Source organism: Dunckerocampus dactyliophorus, chromosome 2 (assembly GCF_027744805.1).
Source record: "Dunckerocampus dactyliophorus isolate RoL2022-P2 chromosome 2, RoL_Ddac_1.1, whole genome shotgun sequence".
NCBI lineage: Eukaryota > Metazoa > Chordata > Actinopteri > Syngnathiformes > Syngnathidae > Dunckerocampus > Dunckerocampus dactyliophorus.
In genome coordinates, this window is record NC_072820.1 from 39,051,553 (window position 1) to 39,079,526 (window position 27,974).

At 39.1% G+C, this 27,974-nt stretch overlaps 2 protein-coding genes across 4 annotated transcripts; one reads left to right on the forward strand and one right to left on the reverse strand.

Moving 5' to 3' along the window:
* Window positions 1–1,042: 1,042 nt before the first annotated feature.
* foxl3 (forkhead box L3) lies at window positions 1,043–9,977 on the forward strand. The gene is made up of 3 exons (XM_054756313.1): window positions 1,043–1,263; window positions 2,897–3,065; window positions 3,145–9,977. Exons 1-3 carry the CDS (start codon window positions 1,157–1,159, stop codon window positions 3,613–3,615), a joined length of 747 nt encoding a protein of 248 aa, XP_054612288.1. The 5' UTR covers window positions 1,043–1,156; the 3' UTR covers window positions 3,616–9,977.
* A 2,108-nt stretch (window positions 9,978–12,085) lies between these two features.
* On the reverse strand, window positions 12,086–27,973 carry tom1l2 (target of myb1 like 2 membrane trafficking protein). Of its 3 annotated transcripts, none has more exons than XM_054756282.1 (15): window positions 27,846–27,973; window positions 27,376–27,460; window positions 26,718–26,796; window positions 26,281–26,430; window positions 25,623–25,757; window positions 25,405–25,551; window positions 24,842–24,958; window positions 24,624–24,757; window positions 24,476–24,527; window positions 23,272–23,440; window positions 23,024–23,150; window positions 22,859–22,934; window positions 17,595–17,654; window positions 14,841–14,877; window positions 12,086–13,687 (listed from the first exon to the last, which is right to left on the reverse strand). In XM_054756282.1, exons 1-15 carry the CDS (start codon window positions 27,895–27,897, stop codon window positions 13,539–13,541), a joined length of 1,569 nt encoding a protein of 522 aa, XP_054612257.1. In that variant the 5' UTR covers window positions 27,898–27,973; the 3' UTR covers window positions 12,086–13,538. The 3 variants fall into 3 exon arrangements, with proteins under 3 accessions (XP_054612257.1, XP_054612275.1, XP_054612268.1); XM_054756300.1 differs by having other exon boundaries at window positions 27,862–27,938; XM_054756293.1 differs by lacking the exon at window positions 17,595–17,654.
* Between the last annotated feature and the right edge of the window lies 1 nt (window position 27,974).

Consider the following 27,974-nt stretch of genomic DNA (forward strand, 5'->3'; position numbering starts at 1 on the left):
AAGTCCCAGTATTTCTGTCCAGGACAAAAGCTTAACGTCTGTGAAGGGGCCACACACAGAGACCCTTGCAGACCTCAGGGTGTTTTCCCTGCCTCGGTCGCCTCACGGGACACCTCCAATTGCTCTGTTAAGAGTCCCTCAAAAATACTCACCCCCACTGTTTCAGTATGGACACGGAAACAATTTATGGTCATTACAGAACATTACAGATAGCATCTCCAAAGCTTCCCGTTGTTGACTAAATGTCTGCCAGAGTGGACGCACACACACACTCGCACATACGCACACGCATACACACACACTAAAGAGTTTAAAAGGAAAACAAAGATGCTAAAAGGGTTTGTTTGTTGGTTTGGGCTTAGCAGTTTAAAGCAGAGCATCAGCGATAACGCTATAAAAAGAAGCAAAATAAAACATAAAAGCAGCATTCAAGACCAGTGGACCACCCAGAACCGTGCTGGCCAACACGAGCGCTTTTCTTTCTTCACAGATAAGCAGGCCGCTACTGTGAGACGGGTCCTCATAGATTACTATGGCCTTTCTAGAACACTGCTAAAACATCTCATCTCATTTCATCCCCAACATGTTTGATGGGGTTGATGTCAGGGCTCTGTCAAGTTCTTCCACACCATACTCATCCAAGCATGAATGAATTCCCTTCCTACAATACTGAAGGCATTGAAGTGTCCGAATGTTTTGTTAGATTAAAATGAAAACTCCAAGGGAAGGAAGGAATAAAGAGATGTGTCTCAATACTTTTGTAGATAGCAGGGGTATCCCAAGTGCGACCATTTCTGGCCTGAATTCATTTTTAATGAGATATATTGTTAGATAGTACACTAATTTGCTTTGTCACCTATAACACAAAGATGTTTTTGGTGTTTAAGAGGTGGAGGTGAGGCAGCAGACATTCCTGGAGAGTGACAAGGAGGAGGATGAGGGGGAGGTGGATGAGAGTATTGAAGGTTGGTGGGAGTGGTGGGGTGGGGGTCTGCAGGAGGAGGACGTCGTCACTAGGAGAGCTCCCAGTGGGCGACAGCTGGCTGAGCAGAGAAGCGGGACAAGAAGAAGAAAGTGTTGCTGCTGGAGACACACACACACACACACACATTTTTTGGGGCGGCGATCATACAAGAAGTGTAAGTGTAGATACAGTATGTTTGACACCTCTCACTACCCCTTCAACTGCTTCAACTATGACGGCGATGGATACGCTTCTTGTAGCACAGACCAGGAGAAGAAGATGTGCAGACCCGCTTACAGGTAAGAACTTAAGAACTTCCTCTTTTCTGTTCTATTGCAAGTAACAAGTAAAAGTTCTCTTCTGGTACTCCTCGTGTTAGTGTACTTTTGTCTGTTTTACTAATTGCTCACATTGTTTTTCAATTAAATACTGTATCTACTATTTGATTATACCATCGTTATCTGGACATACTGTAGTTCATGGATTATGCAACAATGGCGGCAATGCCACTAACTTTTTTTTATTTTGTGCGGCAATATATTTATAGTATATAAAATATAGAACTATACAAGATTATTATTACATTAGCTTGGGTTTTATTGTATTTTTTTATTCATTATGATTGTCGTCACTAATATATATATTTATATATTGATATATACCATGATATATCATTATATTAAATATATTATTATCTCTTATTATAAGGTATGATAATTTTACAGTAAGTTAGACAATAGATATACCCTTTTATATTTTAAATGTCTTGTTGTGAGGATGCCTTGAGTAAATAAAAAATATAATAAATACTTTCACTAAATTAAAATAGTTCTTTCTATTTGCTTATTTTTTAAGCATTTATTTCTATAATCTTAAAAAAATCTTTACAAATTATAATAATAATTATAATGAAATCATAATAATAATAAACATGTACATGTATTTGTTTGTACATGTGTGTATATGCTATATGCACACACACACACACACACACATTGTATACTATATATATACTGTATATATATATATATATATGTGCTTTTTTAAAGACCATTTTGCATTTTACCCATTATTTATGCTTAATTAAGAAAGTAACTGTAATATAAGGAAACCAACTGAATGTGTGTATATATATATATATATGTGTATATATACATATATATATACACTTATATATATATATATATATACACACACACACATATATATATATATATATATATATATATATATATAGTATACTGTATATATATATACAGTATACTGTATATTTTAACATAACCAACCAACCGGGTTGTGTGCGCTCTTATACTGTTTATGCAGCAATAAACATGTTAATATGCATGTAGCGACTATATATATATATATATATATATATATATATATTTTTTTTTTTTTTTTTTTTATCAAGAAAATAATAAAATAAAATACAACAAATTATTTAATTTGATGGGGTCATTCTCATTCAAATATGATGATTTAATGTATTAATGGATATTATTGACATAGATGCAATACTACACATACGTAATAGCAGATAAGTATATAATTAAGAATAAAGTGTGTCATTTTTTAAATGATCAGGACAAAAAGGAGGAAGAACCTTCATCACAGATACATGTGCATTTCAGTAAATTAGGAAAAATAGTAAAATAAAACAAAAAACTAAGCTATTAGGAAATCTTTTGCTATTTTTTTTTATCAATAATAATAAATCTAATAAAAAACCCAAATTCTCATAAAATGTGAAAAACTGTCAAAAAGTTCAGTATTGTAAAGTAGAGGTTCATGCTCTAAACAGGACATGAACTACCAAAAGTTTTTGAAAACTCTTGAAATCAAGTAACTTTTATGGTGTATTGTTATTATTATTAGCTCCACCTGTGTGTTGCCTATATGTGCTGTGTGAAATGTACAGTATGTGTGTGTCAGCTACATCGCCCTGATCGCCATGGCGATCCAGCAGAGTCCCGAGCAGAGGGTGACTCTGTCAGGCATCTATGAGTTCATCATGAGGAGGTTCCCTTACTACCGTTCCAACCAGAGAGCCTGGCAGAACTCCATCAGACATAACCTATCACTCAACAGCTGCTTCATTAAGGTGGACCCACACACAGGACACAATTAGCATGTTATATTTCATTTAGGACGATGACAAGTATGCTGCTGCTCTCCCGCAGGTTCCCAGAACAGAAGGGAATGAGAAGGGGAAAGGAAACTTCTGGACTTTTGCCACCGGCTGTGAATCCATGCTTGACCTCTTTGAAAATGGCAACTTCCGGCGGCGCAGGCGCAGGCGGAACATGAAAATCGGCCTCCGCGAATCAGGAGAAGCTCCTACTTTCGAGCCCGCGGAGAACCCCAGCAAGCGGCACAGCACACCCGCACCCCGCCACCCTGAAGCCGACTCCGCCCTTTGCCCTTTAAACCCGCAGAGGTCACGGCCGTGCCCACCGCTCGTCCAGAACCCCGTCCGGGGGAAACCAGAGTCCGAGATCAAGTTCAGCATTGACTACATCCTGTCTACCCCAGACCCGCCCATGCTTGGGATCAGATCCTCCCACGTAGGCTCCATGCACATAGGCCCCACAGGACCACCCATTCATGTTGCGGAGCCACAACATCTCAACCTGCACTTCTGGACTCTCTAAGGAGAAACATTTTGGTGAAGCTGTCCAAAGACACTTGAAAATGTAAGAAAAATCTAAATAGTCAGGAACAGTGTGGATTGAACACGGAAGAAAATATAACGGAATTCATATTGTCACTCTAACGTAATACAGCGGAGAGCACAGACTATAAAGGTGTTCATTTACATTCATATATATAAATATAACAGCCCAAATACATGATTGCATCCACTGCATAAACCTAAATCCAAACTTTGTCACCTTCCCTTTGACCAAAGTACAGTTTCATTCTAACATAATCGATTTTATTTCGTCAGTTTTTGTCTTATGCTGACACAAAGTCCAACAGACAAGCATGAAAATGTTCACCGATCACAAGTTAAAGCCAACGATCGCACAATCCATTTTCTTGCAATGTTTCTTATTTAAATCTTCTACTATGGTTAACTGATGACAAGTGTCCCCGCTTCCTCTGCAGTACAAAATGAACTTCATTCATAAAAGCAAGTGACAATAGAGAGATTGCTCAATTTAATTAATGGCAGCACATGAACGACACGCCCACCCAAAAATAATCATGATAATAATACATTGATTTGTTTGAAAGTAAATGGCACTGAGAGTGTTGTTAACACCTCAAACTTATTTTAGAGTCTAATATGGAGCTGCACCAGGATTTAATAGGAAATCATACAAAAATATAGAAACAAATGTATCTGATCATTAAAATGGTGTATTATCATGATACACATTTATGATCAAATATCAATATACATAATTATTCTAAATACAATTATAATTATTTAGGGATTTTGAAAACGTGTTGGCATAGCACATCATTTGTAGGGGTTATATTTTTCAATTTTCCACATTTTCCAGCGAAGGTAATATTACTTTTAGAAAAATATTTTTTTGTGATAAAATCAAGTAGTAGTATTAAAAGTGATCTAGTTTCCAACTAATTACAGTGGGTTGCATTTTGCATGAAAGCCTAGGCTACTTATTTAAAACATGTTTTTTGAACAACATTTCAAAACACGCTTGCACAGAAACAATGACTACAGTCAAATTCATTCTCAAAAATAATCTGTGTATTGAGTACACACATACTGTGTGTGTACATATACAGTGGTGTGAAAAAGTGTTTGCCTCCTTCCTGATTTCTTTTTTTTTTTTTGCATGTTTGTCACACTCAAACAAATTTAAATATTAGTCAATAACAACACAACTAAACACAAAATGCAGTTTTTAAATGAAACTGTTTATTATTAAGGGAGAAAAAAAATCCAAACCTACATGGCCCTGTGTGAAAAAGTGTTGTGGAGTGCTGTGGAGGAATTTTGGCCCATTCATCTTTGCAGAATTGTTGTAATTCAGCCACATTGGAGGGTTTTCCAACATGAACTTTTAAGGTCATGCTTCAGCATCTCAATAGGATTTAGGTCAGGACTTTGACTAGGCCACTCCAAAGTCTTTGTTTTGTTTTACCTCAGCCATTCAGAGGTGGACTTGCTGGTGTGTTTTGGATCATTGTCCTGCTGCAGAACCCAAGTTGGTTTCAGGGTGAGGTCACGAACAGATGGCCGGACATTCTCCTTCAGGATTTTTTGGTAGACAGCAGAATTCATGGTTCCAATTATCACAGCAAGTCTTCCAGGTCCTGGAGCAGCAAAACAGTCCAAGACCGTCACACTACCACCACCATATTTTACTGTTGGTATGATGTTCTTTTTCCGAATTGCAGCGTGACTTTTACGCCAGATGTAATGGGACACAGACCTTCCAAAAAGTTCAACTTTTGTCTCATTATTTTCCCAAAAGTCTTGGGGAACATCAAGATGTTTTCTGGCAAAACTGAGACAAGCCCTAATGTTCTTTTCATTCAGAAGTGGTTTTCAACTTGGAACTCTGCCATGCAGGCCGTTTTTTGGCCAAAGTCTTTCTTATGGTGGAGTCATGAACACTGACCTTAATTGAAGCAATTGAGGCCTGCAGTTCTTTGGATGTTGTTGTGGGGTCTTTTGTGACCTCTTGGATGAGTCGTCGCTGCGCTCTTGGGGAAATTTTGGTTGGCTGGCCACTTCTGGGAAGGTTCACCACTGTTCCATGTTTTCGCCATTTGTGGATAATGGCTCTCTCTGTGGTTCACTGGAACCCCAAAGCTTTAGAAATGGCTTTATAACCTTTTCCAGACTGATGGATCTCAATTAATCTCAGTTAAGTTATGTTTTAACAGGAGGGCAAGCACTTTTTCACAAAGGGCCACTTAGGTTTGGATTTTTTTTTCTCCCTTAATAATAAAAAGTTTCATTTAAAAACTGCATTTGGTGTTCAGTTGTGTTGTCATTGACGAATATTTAAATTTGTTTGGTGATCTGAAACATTTAAAGTGTGACAGACATGCAAAACAATAAGAAGGGGGCAAACACCTTTTCACACCACTGTATGTTTACACTTGCACATTTCAACTTGTCTGAAAAGAAGGAAGAAGGAGTTTATTTATGCACACCCCTTCTCCAATTCTGATAGTTTGTTCACTTCCTGTGTGTTTAACCAGTTTACTAATTGTTGGGTAGCAAGTGAAAATGATAAAAATATTTCATAGTAGATATTTTAATGTCATTTTTGAACAGCTGTCGGTGACGCTCCCACTCCCACTCTAGTCCGAATTAAACAAAAATAATATGGATGACGACTTCAATAAGCAAGTGGTTTAACATTATCAGGGTTTGAGTCAATTCAAATTTGCTAAAAACTAGTAAATATGCTAACAACATTTATTTCTTTTCACATTTTACCAAAATAACTTGACATGGAGAGGAAATAGCAACATATATGAACACCTGTTTTCACCAATACATACTCATTAATATCATCTTTAATTGACATTTTCCATTGATATCACATTTCTTTGTCTTGGTGATGTTTGAGTTTGTGACTCGGAACTTCTACAGGCATTCAAGTGCACTTCCCAGTTGTCTCTTAGTGATGGAAATTCCTTTGGCTCCGTTCACTAAAAAGAGCCGGCTCTTTCAGCTCCCGAGTGGCTCCTCAGATTTTTTTATGACCAAATTATGTTTATTGTGTAAAAGTAAACAATACAGCAAGCACACCAAGTTTGGTATCAATTCAACACCAAGCACATGGAACCTTGGTAAGCATCATTAATTTGTTCCAGAAGATGCGACTCTAACCAAAATGGATGTTAACCGAATCAAATTTCCCCGTAAGAAATACTGTAATTCCAATTAACCCGTCGCAGAAAGCCACAAATGTTAACACAAACACAGTAGTTGTAGTTTATCAGTTATAGCTTTACATGCATAAAACAATTTTATATGCATATAAATAGGTATAAATTATAGATGAATTGGATAAATGAACATTTAAGGTTACTTTTACCTTCATTGAAGACATGATTCTTGACGTGGCTGAAGGTGGTGGTGGTGGTTGATCTCGCTGCCACATTGTGTCTGTTTGGGACGGTCACAACCTGAAAGTAAAAGTAACCTGAAATGTTCATGTGTCCCTTTCATTCACCATTTCTATGCGTTTAGAATTGTTTTATGCATGTAAAACTAGAATTGTAAAAATATAGAAACGTGTTTTGTGTTAACATTTTTGATAGTCAAAACAGATGACATCATAGTCGGGTGACGTAACTTCCGCTTGCCATTTTATTTAACTAGCTAATAGGATGCTAACAAGGAAAGATGTTTTGTGATTGAAAAAAATACGTTAAGAACACAGTTAGACTCACGCAGTGTATTAAGAACACGACAAGACGTGCACCATATTGAACGCTAACCGGAGAATGCAAGCAAACCGAGGCAAAACTGTGTAAATTCTGGACATTTACCGAAAAACACGCTAACCTGGGCGGAAGCTAACCGAGGTCCCACTGCACTGTAAATACTGGGCCAGCCCAGTATTATGGCCGATATCAAGATCACAAACTTTGAATGATTTTGAGATTTTTGCCTTTAATTTGTTCATCATGATTCTAATCGGAATGAAACACAGGACAAAGATAATAGGTAGGCAAATATTTGTATCAACAAACGTATTTGTACATGAATATAATGTATAGTGTTCCCTCGTTTATCGTGGCGGATAGGTTCCCAAAATAGCCAATAAGTGAAATCCACGAAGTAGCCAACTTAATTTTTAAAATATGATTATATATGTTTTAAGGCTGCATGACCCCTCACCATGTAAACTTTATACTTTTCTCAGACAGGCATTAACATTTTCTCACATTTCTCTCTTGTTTAAACAAGGTAAAAAAAATTCTAACCTTTGTTTGAATTTTAATGATCTACTAGGTTGGACACAAGAAATTATTAAGCGACTCACTAGTATTTTACTCGTCTGGACGTGCCTTTTGGTCCTGGCGCCGTTCCGCTGTACTGTAGCGTTTTTGTATTCTTGTTAAAACATATTGCTGCAGTACTCCTCCTCCAACCGAAGATTCATTCATTCCGTCATGGCGCACTACAGCAGCGTAATGTCTATGTTCCTTCAGCATGTCCAGAAGTTAGCATCCTCCTCTGCCTTTTGGGCGCAGAACATTTAGTCGACATTGTGGTTTTTGTCGGGGAGAAACTTGCAAACATACAAAGATTGCAAGCTAGCAAGCTAGTGATGACACAGGAGGCACTACAAGGCAGTACGAAGGAGATTGATTGACAATGGTCTCCAGCCAATCAGGACACAGAAGATAATTGGTGCAGACAGACGGAGAGGGAAAAGAGAGACACTCAACTTCCCACAATGCAATTCTTCTTAAAGGGCCATGCTTGGACTGTAACAGCAGTCATATGCAGTAAAAACAAAAAAGCACTAAAATTGAACCAAAAAAAACAGCAAATCCGCAAAAAGTGAACTGCGACAGAGCGAGGGAACACTGTGCTTCTGGTGTGTAGTATTTAATACAACAATATAAAACAATGTAACAATATCAACAACATAATAATAAAGCACAAATAAAATAAATACGAATAAATACAAATTGAAAAGTCATTTAAAAAAATAAATAAATTACTTCATTTTCTTATAGTATTCCCTTTTATTACATAAAATTGTTAGATGAAAATTACAAGTGCAAAATAAGTAAACAAAAGCAATGACTACAATTGGCTGACTCAAATCGGTTGTGTCCAACAACTTATTCCCTAAGACTGTAAACAGGGTAGCAATATATAAATATAACAGCATATTTGAGCAACACAACAAAAACAGAGTGAAAATAAACATAGGAGGGAACTGAAAAATATCAATCCGATACCGCTACAACCCTGGTATCCATAATATCCATATTTGGATCGATCCTCCCACCTCTAAGCACAAAGGCTGCTAAAAATTAGCATGTAGAGTGCACCAGGATGTGACGGAGGCCTGTTACCACGGCGCTCGCCTACCCGCTAATTTCCTTCTTTGTCGATGACCTTTGGAAATCCTGATTGACTGACACTTAAATTCTAATCCGCTCGTTCCTGATCATATTATTATTGTATGCAGCTCCCGTTAATGAAAAAAAACAACAAAAAACAAGTCTGGCAAACATATATTTCTTGCACGGGGGAGATCAATCATACTTGTGTGCAGCTGAAGGGACATTTTTCAATGTAACCTTTATATTATGTGTTGACTACATCACAGAGAACACACTTAACATGAGTGGCATTTAATATAGCGGAACACTTGCAAGGTGAGGCCTAGATGTGACCCTATTTAAATAGGAGGGGGTACACTGCCTCCCCCTTCCTCAAACAAACCCCTGATGCTATTCTAATTAAACACACCTTATACTTCCTTTGCGAACGCCCCTCATCGATCTGGCTTTGTGTGTGTATGTGTGTGTGTGTGTGTGTGTGAGCTGCCCCCCAGCAAACGTCTGCAGCGGCGTGAGCGTTTATGGATCAGCAAGTTTCCATTAACAAAGTTGTCGATGTTGAATAAGCGGGGCCATGCATGCCGTGGATATATTTGGGTAAATTAACTTAGCATAAAGTGCTCCCAGGCGACGGGTGGCAGAAGTAGAAAAGCAAGACCCTAAAAGTCAATGCACATATTGTGTTGGGAGTGATTGTGCGGAAGTAGAGCTTGTGGCCTATTAAATAGCAACACTGGCTTAAATCCTGCTTGCTTGAGCTACTGGATTATAATTGCTGTTGATGACTTCATTAAATGTGTAGAATGAGCAGCTCCAGGCAGGAGGAAGTAGTATTGCAGGAAGCCATTAATGTGAGGCGCTAATAAAAACAATAAACACAAATGGGTCATTTAGCTTCTGCTGATTAAATGTGTGTAAGGATTGTGCATAAACAATTATTTATAGTCGCTCTGATGTTTTCTTGTTTGTGAGAAGATGAATGGATGCATTGCGAGCGTCAGTGAAATGGTTTTTCACATGCATAACCTTAGGCATTTTGTGTCAGCGTTCACTTGCAGGTGCAGTTTCTTTACCTCGCTCCAAGTGCGAAAGTAAATCAATGGCCGATGGGCGACGTGTTTGTATATTTTTTACTGTGATATGCGAAGGTTTGGAAGTGTCCAGGAGGCTTTTTATTCATAAAAAGAGTGTATGACATTTAAATCAAAGTATAGCTTGAATATCTGCCAGATTTCTGTTTGCATTCGCCAGCTGTCATATAGTAAACAGGCTGCCTAAACATCAAAAACAATGTTAAATCTACTCTCCCCCACACCTGTCAACGCTGTTGTTCTCCAAGGGAAACTCTGGTATTTTGCTTTTCTTTCCTGGCCCCCTCCTGTTTAAATAGTTCAATGTAATTTTTTGAATTGTCATAAAAAAAAGTTAAGTTATATAGTATCAAACGGGGGTGTCCAAACGTTTTCCAGCGAGAGTCACATAGTGAAAAAGTAAATATGCAAGTGCCACTTTGATATTTTGCAAACCAACATGTAGATATGCTAAAGAACTCATATATATTTCAAGTACCCTGCGATTGGCTGGCGACCAGTCGAGGGTGTACCCCGCCTCTTGCCCAAAGTCAGCTGGGATAGGCTCCAGCATGCCCCCGCGACCCTAACGAGGATAAGCGGCACAGAACATGGATGGATGGATGGATATATTTCAAGAAAAAAAATGCTTCTCATATTTAATCTCAGATAGGTGAAAAAGCGTTTTGTTGGTATGAACTTCGGCCTTTGCTCTTTTTCCATTTTTGCTGATTTTAGCAGAAAGTTTCAACTTTTTTTATTAAATAATCTTTGTAAATTTTCTTCTCGTAATATTATGACTTCTCATAATATTATGACTTTATTCCCATAAGCTACCTAATTTTCCAAAAATGGCAACTTTATTTTGTTTTGTTTTTCTCATTATCCATCCATCCATTTTCTATTAGGGTTGTGGGGGCATGCTGGAGCCTATCCCAGCTGACTTCGGGTGAACAGGCGGGGTACACCCTGGACTGGTCGTCAGCCAATGGCAGGGCACATATAGACAAACAACCATTCACACTCACATTCATACCTATGGACAATTTAGAGTCTCCAATTAACCTAACATGCATGTTTTTGGAATGTGGGAGGAAACCGGAGTACCCGAAGAAAACCCACACACACAAGGGGAGAACATGCAAACTCCACACAGAAATGCCCAACGGAGATTCGAACACGTCTTCCTGATCTCCTGACTGAGACTGTGTGGTCAACATGCTCTTCAACCACAATAATAAAACTATTGTTAGATTAAAACCCCAAACGCGCAGCATTATTGTATTTTTACAGGGTTATTTTTTTGATACAGCTCTTGTATTGGATCTCATTAGGTGTAAATAAATAAATGAATAAATCAAGCAATTAAAAGCACAGTGCTTTGAGTTGTGTAAAGACCAAGCTCTGTGTTGCAGAGCAGGAACATTGCACTGTGTTTAATTGACATGCAATGCAACTACAATGCACCACAGCTCCAGCCACTGTCACGCTTGAAGACATTAACGCTGTCCACCCAGCAGGGGGTGCTATAAACATGAGTGGGGTCAGCAGAAGGGAAGTTAGACTTGGAAACATGGTGGAGCCTCCTCCAGAATGCTGTGAAAAGCTGCAAGCGTAATAATAGTGTACGTTAATGTAATATTAACGCTTTGAAGCATTTTTGACATTTTGAGTCCTGTCAAAAAAAACATTTACCTTTTTAGGACACAATCCACCAAGCTGAGCAGGGACTGTTAAAGTGTAATCGTCCAAATGTGGCTCCCGGTGCACATTGGTGACTTGACACGCCTTGCTTTCCTTTATGACTGGGAAAACATATTCCCTCCAGAGACAAGAGCCCAACGAGAGGGGGGCCATGTTGTAGGATGAGGCGATACCAGGCAACCAATGGGGAAGCCCCTGCTGTGGGGCCCACCGGCCTCCTGAGAGAGGCAGGGGAGGAATAAAGGCGGCAAAGGGGGCTTATAGGCATGGGTTTACTACAGGTCATCTCAGTTTGTTCGGCTTATCAATGAAAGACAACTCATAAGGAGGGCACACTGCCAACATTTCATTTATTAAGCGTTCATGCAGGAGTCAAGCAACAGAAAGAGAAACGAAGCATCACACTCTGCATCTCCTCTCTTCTTGGTATCAAGTGATGCACAAAGAAACACAGTGTTCCTGTCTGTACCCTGGGATCTGGGATCCGCTTACAAATCGCCAACAAGAAGGTTACACTGGCACAAACGGACTGAACAATGTGTCGTCTTTAGTGAACAAAGAGGAGAAGCTTTGCGAGGAGAGGAAGTCAGCTTAAAAAAAAAAAAGATGAATCCTTCATGTGACTCTACCCTTATAAACTCAAGTGTTTACATTCAACACACAACAACCGCATAACACAATGCATCAGCCAGCAGCGTTGTAGAAAACATCTCTCAAAAATAAACACGTCCCTTCATGAATTAGAATTATATTCCTTACATAACAATAAAACTATTTAAAATACTCATCTCAAGGGAAATTCTTGAATTAATGACATCCACAAGTGCTTGTCCCTTGCTGATTTACAGTACAAGTTCAAGTGCACGCTTGCTCCAGGTGCATGGAACACGTTTATTTTCAAGTCGAGAGTAAAATGTCTCGTTTGCAGCGCCCGAGCTCATTTCTGGGGAACAGCTAGAGGTACTGAAAAGGTCAGTGTATACAGGAAATGCAGAGATTGTGATGTAATCATGGGATTCATCCAGATGATGGAACACATTTGGTCCTCAAGACTATTTCGGGTCACAAAAATAGGATACAGTTGGCCAAAAATGCTTACTAGAAAACAAAGACATAAACAGCAACTTTAGGCTTAACAAGTCTCAGCACATTGTGACCAACACAGCAAACTACAAGACAGAAAAAGGCAGATTGGACCCCAAATATCACACACTACTGTGCTGCATGTATGCCAAAGTAAACTCCCTTCTCATTGTGAAAAAAGCTCAGCAGGGTTGGGCACATCCCTAAAGATACAGCAGCCAGGAAACATGAACCCATCGCCCTTCCCTTTTTTTCCCCCCCCACCTCCACAAATCTACTGAATATTAATAAATCTCTTTCATACATATGCAGCTTAAAATATACCCAGAAAAGGACATTTGTCATGTACAGATTTACAACTCATGCTGATTTGCAGAGGGACTGAACGGAAACACAATATTCCTGCAGGAATACTTAGCAAACTGGAGAGTAGCGCTTGGAAAAAAAGTAAATGACTTATGTGTTAATGCATGCTAGGAGACGCAAAGGGGCACACATCATTTAGAAATGTCAACAGACTAGCATGAAAACCCTTCACAAACACACAGGGAAGGGACTACAATGCTGGTCCGTCACCTTTTTAACATTATGAAAATAGACCGCTTTTGTTAGGTTTTCCCTTTTAGGTTCCCTTTCAATGAAGATAAAACTCTGTAGTGGATTTAAATAGTGTGATGGATTTGTTTTTCGTTCTACATGGCAAACAAAGCGCCCTCCGATCTCTCTTGCTTCTTGCGGCTGGGGGTTCCCTGCGCTGCGCCCGGGTCGCCAGTAGGCGGAGACGGCAGGGTGGGGATCGCCTCTGCAGCTTTGGCTCGCTCCTCCAGGAACTTGTCAAACTCTGCAAGAAGGCAATTTTTTTTTAAATCTGCACAAACGCGCACACACAAGAACCAAGTACTGTATCTGTCGCAATATCTCAAGTTGATTATCACTCCCTCACTATATCGTGGAAATGAATTCAGAAATGAATGATTTAATAAATGATCGCTGTCTCGTTATTAGTCAAAACATGTTGAAATACAAGTGATATGTAGTATTCTGGTCTTTAGGTGGTAGTCCATTACATTACCTTAATACTACATAAAGTAGTGAGGTGCGACACCACTGATTTTGTTTCCGGTCCGATACCGAGTAAAATTTAGGCTTGTATCGGCGATACTGATCCGATACCGACACTTTGTGCAAATTACACCTAATGTGTCTGGTAAATTTGAAAAAGTAGTGTATTTGATTCAAAATTATATACAATATATCCAAACTAATGATACAATGACAGAAAAAGAGGACAAAAATATGTCTAATATGTGAAAATGGAATTTTAAACAAATACAAAAAAGAAAATTAGTAAAATAAATCCAATGAAATAAAATCATACATTTTTAAGACTTTCAACTTTATTCACGATTCACACATGGCTCCATTTACAAATCAGACATCGTGTCAACAGACTAAGACCGACTGACTGAGCAGTGTGCCACCGCACTTACGCATTACACGCAGTCGGAAGAAAAAGTAGTTCCCACCAACACTCTATCATTTAGACAAAATCTCATAATTTAGTTTCTTTCCACTGTGCTCCTGTTAATGATATAGATTACCTCAAATGAGTGAACTATCAAAAGTATCAATATGTTGATTTGAGAATCGATTTTAAAGCATGAAGATCTGGTATCAGAAGTATCAATCTCCGCACATCACTAGCATGAAGTCATGAAGTCAGCCATGGCATGTCTGACATGACAGAGTGAAAAAAGTTCTCCACCCATTCCGTGTGGAAGTGGTACGTTTTTGGCTTCTTAAGTTTAGAAGAAATAAATTCGAGGCTAACTGGTTAGCTCGCTCGCTGCCGTCTCAGGTCCCTGCAGCATGGGAGTTGCGCAACGTCAGGTTTTCTATGCTCTACCTACGAAAATATTCCATTTATTAACATTGAATACTATATCGCGGAACCAATGAACCGCAATAAACGAGGCACGACTGTAGTTCCTTACCTTCGCTGGTCACACCCTCCTCCCCTTCATCTCCTTTCTGTGGATCATGAGATGATAGTGTTTTATATGTGACACTTAACACAGAAAGCACACTCCAGTTCATAGTGGAAGCAACATGCAAGCATTCTTCACTAATTCACACTCACCTGTTAGATTTTATTAACTGAATATACTGACAAGGACCCCCTTCCCAGCCAATTAGCACTCAGCCAAAGGTGTTAATCAAAACATAGTGTACCATAGTGCATTTAGTGAATTAAATATCCACAAACCCAGAGCTGGTTATATTGGAGGCATGTTGGATCGCATATTTGTGTAAAATGAGCATAAACTGACTAGATGCAGAAGCATGCACCTTTGTTTCTTACACTGGTGTATGAGGGACACACTTAAAAGAAAAAAAAAATTATTGAAATTACAAAGTAAAATAAAGCTGTAAGACGTCATATGAATGAAGTCATAATATTATTTTTTTTTTAAGTTGCAATGTTATAAAACTTGAGGTTGCAGTACAGTGGTACCTCAGTTAACGTCTGCCCCGGTTGGCACATTTTCCCATTAAAATTTTTGCTAAGATTTTGCCTTGGCCCGCATTCACCTGCTTGTTTAGCGTCCAAAATACCGTCTGGTTTGTTTACGCCAGCGGCTTGGATCACGCGGCCAAGACAAAATGTTTCCCCCTCGGCCCACTTTCTATATTAAACGACAAGGTATATGTTGATTAGTTCTAGAACACTGATATTTAGTTTTACATATTTTTTACATTTTTGCAAATTGTGGTTGCAGCAGAATAATATGTTTATTTTGTTAATTAATGGTTTTGTCCGGGGTTTCCCCCACAAAAAAACTAGGTAAAGTGATTTTAAAATGTTCAGTTGTCCATTCATTTGTGATTTGCAATGATTTTGTGTAATCATTATTGCATCATTTTCAATTAGAATTATCATCTATAAAATATGTTTTGTTTTAACATTTTTGAGTGTCTGGAACGGATTAATTGGATTTACATTATTTTCTATGGGGAAATTTGGTTTGGTTAGAGTCCATTTTGGTTTAAGTCGGCCCTTCTGGAACGGATTAATGACACCACAAAGCACCACTGTACCACTGTATTACAAAAAAGTATGGGATTGACAAAAATTTCAAAATATTTAGAAAAAAAAGGGGAAATAAATAAGGCCATCTTTTCTGAAAAAAAACCTCTTAGCGGAATAAAGTTACATGTTCAAAGTTTTTTGGGGGAAAAAGTTATTAGGAGAATAAAGTTGCAGTATTATGACAAAATGTTGTATTGCTATGAGAATGAAGTCATAACATTCAGGGACAAAGTTGTAATGCTACCATAGTAACCTTTTTATTTTTTAGGAGAATAAAGCCATAACTAGGCCTGTCACAATAACACATTTTGCTGGTCGATAATTCTGCTACGATAAATTATCGACAACATTTTTTCAGACAATTTTTTCATTATTGTCATCAGAGGTTTAATTCACAATTGAACCACTAGATGGTACTCAAGTATAGTGTACCTGTGTGAGCCACATTAGCTTGACACAGAAGTGTCATATGTGCCATATAACCGTACTGAATAGTGGCATTTCTTTTGCAATGCAGCGAGAGACACTGTCTGTGAGCGCACACCATTTTGAACTGTTTTGTTTATATTTGCCAACCAAACTCCTCCTCGATTAAGCGCTGACTGTCGGGACGAAGGCTTTTTTTCCCCCACTGTCTGTGCTCACGCACTCACCGTCTTCATTCTGTTTAAAACCAAAATATTCCCACATCGGGGCTGTTGGCTGTGGCATTTGCCTCAGAAACCATCGCTTCTGTGCCTTCATTCATGTTAGCGTATTCTGCCTAAAGAAGCTAACTGCTAACCCTCTGTAGCCTCTCACTAGTAGCCCCGCGCCACAACAAGGTTGAATAAGATGAGGGTTCACGCTCTCTGTTCATTCCACTATAGAACCAATCCACACAGACAGATGCAGAGTAAACCCTCTTGTCATCCAGCCTACGTAGCACAGAGAAACGAGCAGATGAAACACACATGCATACATGCACATGTCAATTTATTGAGGGCGTCATAATTATCTACTTGTTGTTTTTTTTTTTTTATTGTTCGATTAATCGATTATCCTGACAGGCCTAGTCATAATAACACACAAAAAATGGTAACAATGTGATACTAAAGTAGTAATCTTTTTTTTTTTTTTTTTTAGATGAAGTTGTCATTATATGAGAATGTCAGAAAAAACAACATTAAAATAAATTGTTTGTGGATTATGCTTTTAGTCTTAAAACTTTATTCTCAGAACAATTTTACTTTATCCTTGTATAGTTTTAACATTACTTTTGTAGTTACATTTGCATTTTAGTAATTCTACAGTACAAAATAAATGACTGAATCATTCTCATATTTACTTTATTTTTGTCTTTTCGGTGGGGCCCAAATACTCCTTTGTCAGAAGTTAAGTTGAACTTAACTTCTGACTTAAAGAACCATTAGCGTCTTAGGACTGAGGGCAGATAAATCAAGAATGCTTCATTGATGCTCATTTTCTACAAAATGCTGTTAATGTCAGGTGCTGTGCCGAAAAAAAGGGTCATCAAAGTTAACTAGAATGTGATAGGTCAGAGGAAAAACAAATGTGAGAGGATTGTGTTACTTAAATAATAAGAGCATGAAGGATAAAACAGTATGAAAAAGGAAAAATGACACAGAAATAAAACAAAAAATCATGATGGGCTCACCACATCAGTACTTAGCCACTCCTCTATGTCATCCATGACAGAGGACTGGCCTCCAACATACTAGGGGGCGACATCAAAACCGCCGTGGGTGGCCATTGAGGGAAGCAAAGCCACAAAAGAAAACAAAACCCAGCCCCAAAAACAAATATGAATGACTCATTTGGTATGAACTCAATGCAACTTAACAAAACATTTTGTGATGAAAAACAGTGCAAATAAAAGCTTAAAATGTGGAAGTGGGACACATTTTAAACCACAGAGAGCACATAGGCAAATGAAATACAGTGGAACCTTAGTTATAGGCCTGTCACGATAATCGATAAATCATTAATCGAACGATAAAAAAAAAAAAAATGAAGTCAATATTTTTGCCGGCCAATAAATCGATGTGCACGCATGCATTTTTTTCGTCTCTGTTTACCACACAGGCTGGATGACAAGAGGTTTCACTCTACATGTTGGTGCCCCAGTGGAATGAACGCAGAGACTGAACCCTCCTCTCAGACATTATATGAAGCGGGGATATTAGTAAATGGATACACAGAGTGCTAGCAGCCAGTTAACCCCGTGAGCCAGCATACGCTAAAATGAATGAAGGTGCATGTTTGTAAGGTGAATGCCACAGCCCCATTTTGGGAATATTTTGGTTTGAAACAGAATGAACAAGGTGAGCGCATGAACAACGATATGTCACATTCGAAAGAGGTGACGAGGAAGATGGGCGATACGACCAACGCTGACTGAGGTGTTTGTTTGGTGAAGTAAATACAAACAAACACTGCAAAATGCTGCACGGTTACAGACGGTGTTGCTCGCTACATTGCAAAAGATATGCAACCTTTCAATACGGTTGAACAGCCAACATTTCGGTAAATGTTAGAAATGTTTGACAAACAGTATGAATACATGTCACAAACAGCAATTCCTGAACTCTATAACCGAGTGAAAGAGGACGTGTTATGCCAGGACGTGTTTTGAGTCCATTTTATTTTCATTGAGTTTTTTTTTTGCCTTTTTTGTTTAATTAATTTATTATGTTTAACTTATTTAAAAGCTCTTGACATTCCAATTACAATGTTAAATACTCTTGAGAAATTAAAATGTAGTGCTTTTGATACCATGTACTTTCATTATTATGCCATATAATAATTGAAAAAAATTTGCCAATGATATCGATTATCGACAATACGGTAATTTGTAGTACAATTATTGTCCACCAAAAATTGCTATTGTGACAGGCCTACTTGGTTAACATCTTTAATCCATCCCAGAAGGTCCAACTCTAAACAAATAAATGTTTCCCATAAGAAATAATGTCAGTCCAATTAATCCATTCCAAAAAGCCAAATGCAAAACATGTTTTTTTTTTGTTTTAAATTTAGTTTTATATGCAGAAAAAAATCTAAATGCATATAAATACATATAAATGATGAATTAAAGGTGAAGATGTGTTTCAACCCTTTCATTTGCATTGTGCTCATGAAAAAAGTCCATGCAAAGTGAAATAGTTTGTAAATTTTTTTGTGTATAATTTTTTTTCTATATATAAATTTCTTTTTACTCACTGTGTACTACTAAAACAAAGCATATTTGTAATGATCCACAATTAAAATAACCATGAAACAGATTCATTTACTTCTATTATCTTTTCATAATTGGAAGGTTACATCGACCAACATATTTCCCATTGCAAAGACCGAGCAAGAAAAGTAAAGCGCATCAGTAGCAGCATGTATAAAATTAACAGCATATTCTAAGTAACCAGCATTAAAAATCTGCCATTATTCACAAATAAATAATAGACTTCTGATTTCAAACTAAAATCCTGAGCATAGAATCTTTGACAAAATAAGATTTTTTGCTGTGTAGCAAAGTCAAAAACAGCTTTCATACAAAATATCGATTTCTGCACTTGACCCCGCAGTGTCAGTGAAATAACGTTGCGATGGGACATTGTTTCTGGGTTCCAAAGTGCAAAGCACGAAAACCCTGCTTCTCAACAACCGAATACGGCCACAAATCCTTCGCAATAAAAGTTGCAATTACTTTGTGATCCGCTTCGCCTTTTCCAAGTTGGTTGGAAAAAGTAGTTATCACCTGCTCAATGGTTCTCTGGTTGGCAGCAACTTCAGCTGGCTGTTTTTCCTCCTGGTTTGGGTGGAAACGTGCTATGTGGTTTCTCATATTTGTCGTGTTCCCAAAATATTTTAAGCTTGTATGACAAAGCTTTCATATTGTCTGGCTCTTGTCCAGCTCATCTTTACCTTCAACTATGTGAAAGCCAAAGTGCTTCCAGACGCTTGCTTTAAATCCAGCGGGTGCAGGTCGGAGTTTAGGCTCAACCATTCTGGTAGTTGTCACAGCACAATAGGTACCCGGAATGGAATCGGTTCAACTGGGATCTACACAGAATGCGTCGGCCTATTTTTCGGCAGGCACATGTTAGGCATGTGTAATCTACACCATCCATCGACCTATTACGGCAGCAAGCAACATACGTCCCCTCTCCACTCCCAAAAATGTTATTAAGATAGATAGAAATTTGAGAAATAACAACATAATCTTTACTTTTTATTCTTATATCATACCCATGGTGCAAGTGGACAATTTATAAGCTCTTTTCTTTGTTCCATCAATTATTTATTTTAAGTTGTTTTTTTTTGCCACTAAAAAAAAAACACACACAAAAGCACTTGCTAGGAAGATATGTTTGGATGAATGGTATTTCCCCGTTTAGAAAAAAAAATGAAAAGGCTGAATCCTCTAGATTAATTCATCATTACACTCTACTTATGGTTGTTTACATTGAAATATAACTGCATTTTATGTATTTTATTCTACTTATTTATGTGTGTTACATGTAACCGGATATGTTCTACGTGCATTGCTTAAGTTTTTACGTAGCTCAGTCTTGGTGGATGTGATAAGACGATAGAAACATCCCCATGCTAAAGAAGCATTTTAACAAGAGTCACTTATGAAATAACCTCCTAACATATTACATATATGAAGTATGGTTATTGACCATTTATGTTCATGCATTTAAAAAAAACGACAACAGCACGTGATGTCGCAGAAGCGCTGTCGTAAACATTAGCTATAGGAGGAAGCGACGTAGTCCTTGCGTATGCACGGACTGTTTGCGTTCCAGTTACGTATTACACAGTGACACCGTCTTACACTTAGGTGCACCACCATAAACTGTCCGGGCGGCACTTCCGCTTTCCGTCTCTTTGTTCCATCAGCATCGATTGTTGACATTTATGAATCGATTAATAATCAATATCCGCATCACGATGCATCTAAGAATCTAGAATGACATTACATTGCTTTGGTTTAGAAATTCACTATATTTATAAATGTAAGGTAATATTATTATTATTATTATTATTATTGGAAAATATTACCTGACGTTGTCGTCGTTTGAGTTGATATCAATACAGTTCTTTTTGTGCAGTGTGATAAGTGGCCATTAGTAATGCAATTGCATGTGATGTGATGTCAGTCATGTATGTGTCGCTTAGTACGTGTGTACAGCAAGTAACATGCTAGACTATGTATGATACATTAATATTTGTGGACCGCAGTCCCAGGGAGATATACCATAGGTGTTGTCATGGCACTGTGTTTATATACGTATGAGTGCACGTGGGTTACTGAGTACATTGTTTGAGTGTTAATAAAATTGTGTTATTTATGAAATTTCACATTGCTCCAACATTTTTTCTGTGCTCCTAATTCTTTTAATTTAGGAGCACCTGTGCTCCTAGTGAATAGGCTAAGAGTACAGCCCTGCCTTAAGTCTATGCTTTTCTGGTGATCACGACTGCAAAATAACCCAAAATAGAGCCAAATAACATTACAAGTGTCAGCATTTCATAAAGAAGATAATAAACTAGGGATGCTCCCATCTATCGGTCATCGATCAATATCGGTCGATTTCCGTGGAAAAGCGTCGGCCTTTCAACGCCGAAAGGCCGTGGAAGACAACGGGTTCGCTGACGGCTCCACCAATGTACTCTCACATCCAAAGTCTCCTTGAAGAAGTCGTCTCATTCTCTTAAGTTTCACCAGTGATATATGTTCTTTTGCAGAAGTAAATTAAGTTTTGGTCTTAATTATGGTGATTTTATGGTTCCTTTTTATATATCAAATAGCCAAAGCCGGGGTGCAACCAGCAACTCTGGGCACATAAAAAAAAAAAATCACGTTGGCCCCCCACCTTTTTATTTTTTAATAATTACCTATTTTTGGCAGTCAGGGGATCTTGGAATTGTCCTAACGTTTGCCACACGCAGCACCCCTGGCCAATAGCACCAATCATACATACATTGAAAAATTTACAGCTAGTCCATTTGATCGGTATCGGCAAATTTCACTCATGGTTGATCACTATCGGAATTGGCAGTACAAAACCATGATTGGAGCATCCCTAAGAGAACCACTACGGTGGTGGTGCCTGTGTTGATCTTGCTGCCACATTGTGTCTTTGGCAACATGTCATCATGACTTCAGGTAAAAGTAACTTGAAATGTTCATTTCTCGCTTTCATTTATATGCATCTAGAATTGTTTTCTGCATGTAAAACTGTAAAAACATTTTTGATGTTGACATTTTTGAGACTTGTGGCATAACTCAGTTAGCAAAGAACTACAGAGTCAACCGCTGACGACATAAGACAGGTGACAGTGTTGTGTTGCTATAATAACACGCATTGTATTAATAACACGACAATACATGCACCATAGTGTCTGCTTAGCGGAAAATATATGCAAACCGGGGAAAGATTTTGGTGTAACTATTCAAGGATAACCAAAAACCACGTTAACCGGTGTGGACGCTAACTGAGGGAAAACTGAGGTTCCACTGTACTAGTATATAGTAAATGCTCTAATTATAGCCACGGCGTTTCGTTACTCAAACAGCAAAGAGGACGGAGTGTCAATCAACAACAGAACCAATGTTTTAATTGGTAAGTACCTAAGTTTTGTAGACCATGCACCCGGCAACCGTAGGACACTCAGTGGTTACTTGAATAGTGGCTTCAATTGGAGCATTTGCGGTAATTCAAATTTGTTTGATTTGTAGTTGCTAAAAATAACAACCAATCACTAATGACCATATTCGTATATAGATGCTGCTAAAAATAGCTATTTTTTCCATTTGTTGGCTAAATTAGTTGCATTTGGCAGTGTCTATGCTTCACGGTGCAGACTGTTGCAACACAAACATGTATAATTCAAATACTTTCAAATGGTACTCACCGCTGCTGTGCTTTGCTGTTGGACATTCACAGTCGGGGCAAGAGATCCAGGATCACAGTTGTCCTCTGCTGGTGGTCTGAGACAGGAAGAGCCATGACATAAATAACTATCATCACAGATCTGACATGTAAAGAGTATTTCTGCTAATTCATTAGTGTGCCTTACATCTTGGGAGGTTCAGGGAGCGCCCCAGTCCTGGTTTGGGCAAAGACGTCAAACTCGTCCTGAGAGGGTGGAGGTTTGCAGCTAGACAAAGAGCTTAGGGTATTGCTGACGCTGTCTGTGCCCACATCTGCAGAGAACATAAACACACCTCACCATCTACTATTATACAGGACCGACATGCACAGCTTATTTACACAAGTGACAGACAATCCATATACTGTATGCATCCATATAACAAATAGACATACCGAGTCCAGCCAGGCAAGATGCTAAAGTGGTCGGGGAGGATGGTCTTGCTGTGGTGGCGGTGACATTTGCAGGCAAGCTGCTAGGGGCTGCATTCGGCATATTGCTGACCACCGCTGGGGAGGCGGGTCCCAGATCTATAAGGGTGTCCTCTGTGGCTTCACTTAGGACCTGGAGACGCAGGAGAAACCCACATCGCTGAATGGATTACAACAATGTGCATCCACAACAAATCAATTGGAAAAAAAGGAGTTCCTCAGAGAAAGTGTTCACGCCCACTGAGGACGACAATTATGCTACAAAGACACATGCATCATTGATGTGAGGAAAAAAAAGCAGCTTTAGGGGAGAATGGAAAAACTGTTTCTTAAGGGGTTCTACACTACTTCTGCAACTTTTAAAATTTAGTAAGAGGTCTAACATGTGTACCACCAAGCCTGTTTTATTTTTCTTCATAAAACCCCCCTTAAGAATAGTTAAAAAGGAAAAGAATAGGGCATAGATGGTTACAGTGTGTAGAAGGAGGGATTTTCCTGACACCATGACTAATGGACACGCTGATTTAATTGTAATCTAAAAGTGTCAGTGTCCAGGTCCATCGGGTCATCGGCTGCTTGGGGCTTCATAGACAACACATGCCTTACGGGGTGAAAAATACCACGTTTTAAATGTCCGTGTTGGGTCAAAATTAACAGAGCAATCTGGTCCATTAGGTAGCTCTACACTGTTTTCATACTTGCCTGTCTCAGCTAGCCAAAGAAACAAGGGGACAGAAAAATAGAAAAAAGACAAGTGAATACAACTAGCATGCCTGGAGGGTGACAGTGACATGGCAACTGGAAAAAACACGGTACCTTATTAACATGAAACCCAAGAAAGGTACATATTGTTGTTATTAACAGTGTGGGGATGTCTGTAGATAGAGTAAATCTGTATTGTGGGTTTTGCTTAAGAGTGGAGCTTTTTTTCCCCTAAAATACCTATATTGGTTTTTACATTGTCAGCCAGAACTGAGCATTGTGTGTATAAGAAGTGTGCAATGAAGACCATGTGTCTTTGTTGAGTTTTCCAGTTAATTAGGCCTGAATATCAGTGATGTGACTGACTGCTGGTTACATTCAAGTCCACAATAAACAACGAAAGGTTGTGATGTCAACAAATGAGCCACATCATGCAGTGGTGTGTGTACTGGTAGCATCAGCTCACCCCATTGTTGACACTCTGAGCTGTCGACCTTCCAGACCTGAATCTCTCGTATCTGATGCAGACAAGGACAGGACACAGGGAAAATGGTGATGATGTGTTGATCCTGTATGCAGATAGTAACGTGTGAGGCGGCATTAAGTGCTTTCACCTTTCATAGCGCAAGAAGATGTTATTGAGATCGTCGTTTACGTGTAGCAGCTCCTCAGTCACCGCCTCGTTGGAGACACAGGAGATGAGCTCCACTATCCTTTGCTGCATGGCTCTGCAAGTCCTGTTCAGCTCCTGAATGCACAACAGTGGTGCACAAGGCAATAAGATGCATGCGAAAGCATTACCGTAGATTTGCTTAAGTGCTTCTCTCCTTGCCTGGAGTAACTCGTAGTCTGAAGCGTCCTCTTGTCCAGGAACCATCTCAGTCAGCATCTCTGACATGACCTTCGTGTTGCCTCGAACAACATCCAGCTCACTTCGCAGTCTGCAAATCTGTCAGGGAAATAAAAGCAACTCTGTTTAAAAATCAGTTTGAATACATAGACATGATTTTTAAAAAATACATTGTTTTCATGTGGAAGGCACACTACACCTATAGGAAAAAATAATAGTTGGTCCATGTTTTGCAGCGTATGGTCTGAAACGACTTTAAAATGCATCTGTGGAAATTTTTGTCAGTTAAAAACAGCAATTGTGAGGTCAGAGGCATCTCGTTCATACCAGGGAGTTTTGGTCAGGGCTATTGTGTTTTTCTCCAGCAAACTCAAACCTTGCTTTTTGGCACAGAAAACGGCCATCGAAAACTTCAAGAAATACTTTACAGGTGGCTCTATGGGGACAGCCCCACCCCCAGAGTAATCAATGAATCCATTATGAGGTGTGTCTCAAAATGTTGCCCCCATATTCACTGTGCTGTGCAAGTAATTCTCATAATGTACCTGTTCAGGTGTAGGGTTGATTGCTCCAGACGAGTGAATATTTGGAACCTGGGTGGTGGGGTGGGCTGGTGGAACCACGTGTGGTGCAGGCTGGGAAGAGGTGGTGTACTTATGTAGAATGGAGTCTCCCTCCGGTGCGGATGCAGTCTGGAACGAAGCAACAAATTTGACTACTAGACCATATGGACTTGCGTGTTCCTCAACAACCAGCTGCTTACCCGCAGAGGTGTGTGTATGGGCGAGAGAGTCTCCAGGTCTGACATAGGGAACTCAATGCCTTTTCGCTTTAACTCCTCATAGATTTGGACGACACCTGTGAGATCTGGACTGCTCCTGAATGCATCGGCCCATGCCTGGGGAAGCAGAAGAACAACCTTTAGGTGCAACTTAAACAGGAAATCAAGAAATAAGTCATAAGACTATGAATCCACTGATATAATAATGCAGTAATTTTATAGACTTGATTCGTGAGCTACTGTTACCATTAAATGGGTAAAGAAAGGGCTGGCAGTGGAAAACAAGACAGGGATATTGGAAATGCATGAGGGACTTATACAAACAACTTTTAACATATCAACAATACATGAACGATGCTAATGCCACAAGCTTGTTAGCCTAATGGCTTGACAAACACTATGCTTCTCTCTGGGTCAATGCAGTGGTCACCTCCTTGAAATAAAAGCGTTGCAAGGTTACCTGAGCTGAGGTTGGCAACATGAGCTGCTCACTAGGTGAAGAGTCTAGAGACACTCATACTTTATTTGAGGCTCTCCCAGAGCATTAGTGGAGACATTGTGAACTACTGCAAAAGCTCATACTGTCATAAATACTTTGGTTAGCCTAACAACCACTCTTTCAATATTGTTGTGATCTTACCTGAATAAGGGCCAGTACTTTGTCTTGAACGATGGTGGGAGGGTTATTTTTAGGAGAGATGATTTTAACAAGAACACCGTCAACAAAGTCCCTGCTGGTGACCAGAGAATGAAACCGGTGGCCACAGTTCTTTACACAAGTCTCCAGCACCTGGCGGCAACAGAGACAATCTCAAGACAAAAGCCACAAAGGCCGATGTATTTAAAGTGTGAGACTTACATCCTCGTCACCTCATCACACGTATTTAAAATTTTAATAAACAACGGTTACCCTCTTTTTACACTTGTATCGCAGTTAAGAATGTTAAAAAGCACAATGTCCTAAGTTGACAGCCTTCAGCAAGACTCCCTTTTCCCTTCATTAAATGCGACATCGTGCAACCTCAAGGGTGAGTAGGACGTTAACCACCATCATCATTGCTTCACTACTGTACTAACCGTTAAAGTCAGCATCACTTCTCTGTAGTTCCTATTGCCGTTCAGCCTCTTTTTCACTGCCCTGATTGCATCTTTTGGCCTGCAAACGAAAACACCCCTCAAATATACATTACAATGACAGCAAAGAACAACATTCGAAAACTACTTTAAATAAGGAGAAATCCTGTCCCCCATTTGACAGCAATATACAGTCGAAAACTACTTTAAATAAGGAGAAATCCTGTCCCCCATTTGACAGCAATATACAGTCATAAGTCAATGATTTCAACCATGCAGTAATAATTAACTTCTGGATTATTTCTTCTGGAGGTTTCATACAATATAAACATCACGTGGATCTCATAGTCATACCATGACTACCCAGAGAGAAAGAAGCAGAGTATGGTATTTATAAACTGGTATGCAGATTAGTGCCAAGGATTGACCCATCTAAGACAATTTACAACCCACTAAGCAAACAAGTCCTGGACTTTACACACAACTTCTTAATCATACAGTCCAAGGTTAATGGAACAGTGAGATATTACATACACCGTATTCGCGGAGAACGAGATCATCGCAAATGGTGCCAAACTAAAATGAGTAAGGTATGCTTTGTTGCGGAGGAACCTGTGCATATGAGAAGTAATCAATGGCTTCATTTTTAATGTCCGCTCACCCGTCTTCGGTTTCATTGATGATGTCACATATTTCCATGTTCAGAGTCCAGTCTTCAGCTTGTAGTGAGCCATCGGTTGCTCTTTCTGGGGGACAAATGCAGCCAAGAAAGACATGAAAGACGCCTCACACAAACGAATGAGTTAGGATATGATGACTAATGCTTGGCTAATAGCTATGGCCATTCGATGTGTTGTGATTGTGAATGATCTCGCTCATGCCGTCTATGGCAAAATACGCACTAAAACGACAAAATAGCCGTGTGTTCTCTTACATGTAACGTAAGCAATGACACCAGATGCTATTACTACTACTTGTTAGCCAAACGGCTAACATCGACAGTTGTCAGAGCCCTCACGTTAGCTTAGCTAGCTTGCACGTAAATGACATCCGCGCCGATTAGCTAGCTTTTTTAAAATATTGTCGCATATTTTAACGCATTGTCCTTTCCGAGATGTCTTGTTACATTACCAATGCAATGCCCTACTGCGGTAGTGAACGGATTTCCCATTAGGAACTCCATCTTCCTCGTCAACAAACAAGTCAGTTCAAGGAATGGGGATGTCGCTACATCAGGAAACAACCTGCATCGCCCGCCCT

Bases quoted from the DNA above. Each gene is read 5' to 3' on its own strand.
- tom1l2 (XM_054756282.1), bottom strand. From the start codon at position 27,897: ATGGAGTTCCTAATGGGAAATCCGTTCACTACCGCAGTAGGGCATTGC. The intron at 27,461-27,845 runs GTAATGTAACAA...TTTGTCCCCCAG, and splicing joins CGCAGTAGGGCATTGCATTG to AAAGAGCAACCGATGGCTCA. The intron at 26,431-26,717 runs GTTAGTACAGTA...TGTTGCCGCCAG, and splicing joins AAGTGATGCTGACTTTAACG to GTGCTGGAGACTTGTGTAAA.
- foxl3 (XM_054756313.1), top strand. From the start codon at position 1,157: ATGTTTGACACCTCTCACTACCCCTTCAACTGCTTCAACTATGACGGC. The intron at 1,264-2,896 runs GTAAGAACTTAA...TGTGTGTGTCAG, and splicing joins ATGTGCAGACCCGCTTACAG to CTACATCGCCCTGATCGCCA. The intron at 3,066-3,144 runs GTGGACCCACAC...GCTCTCCCGCAG, and splicing joins TCAACAGCTGCTTCATTAAG to GTTCCCAGAACAGAAGGGAA.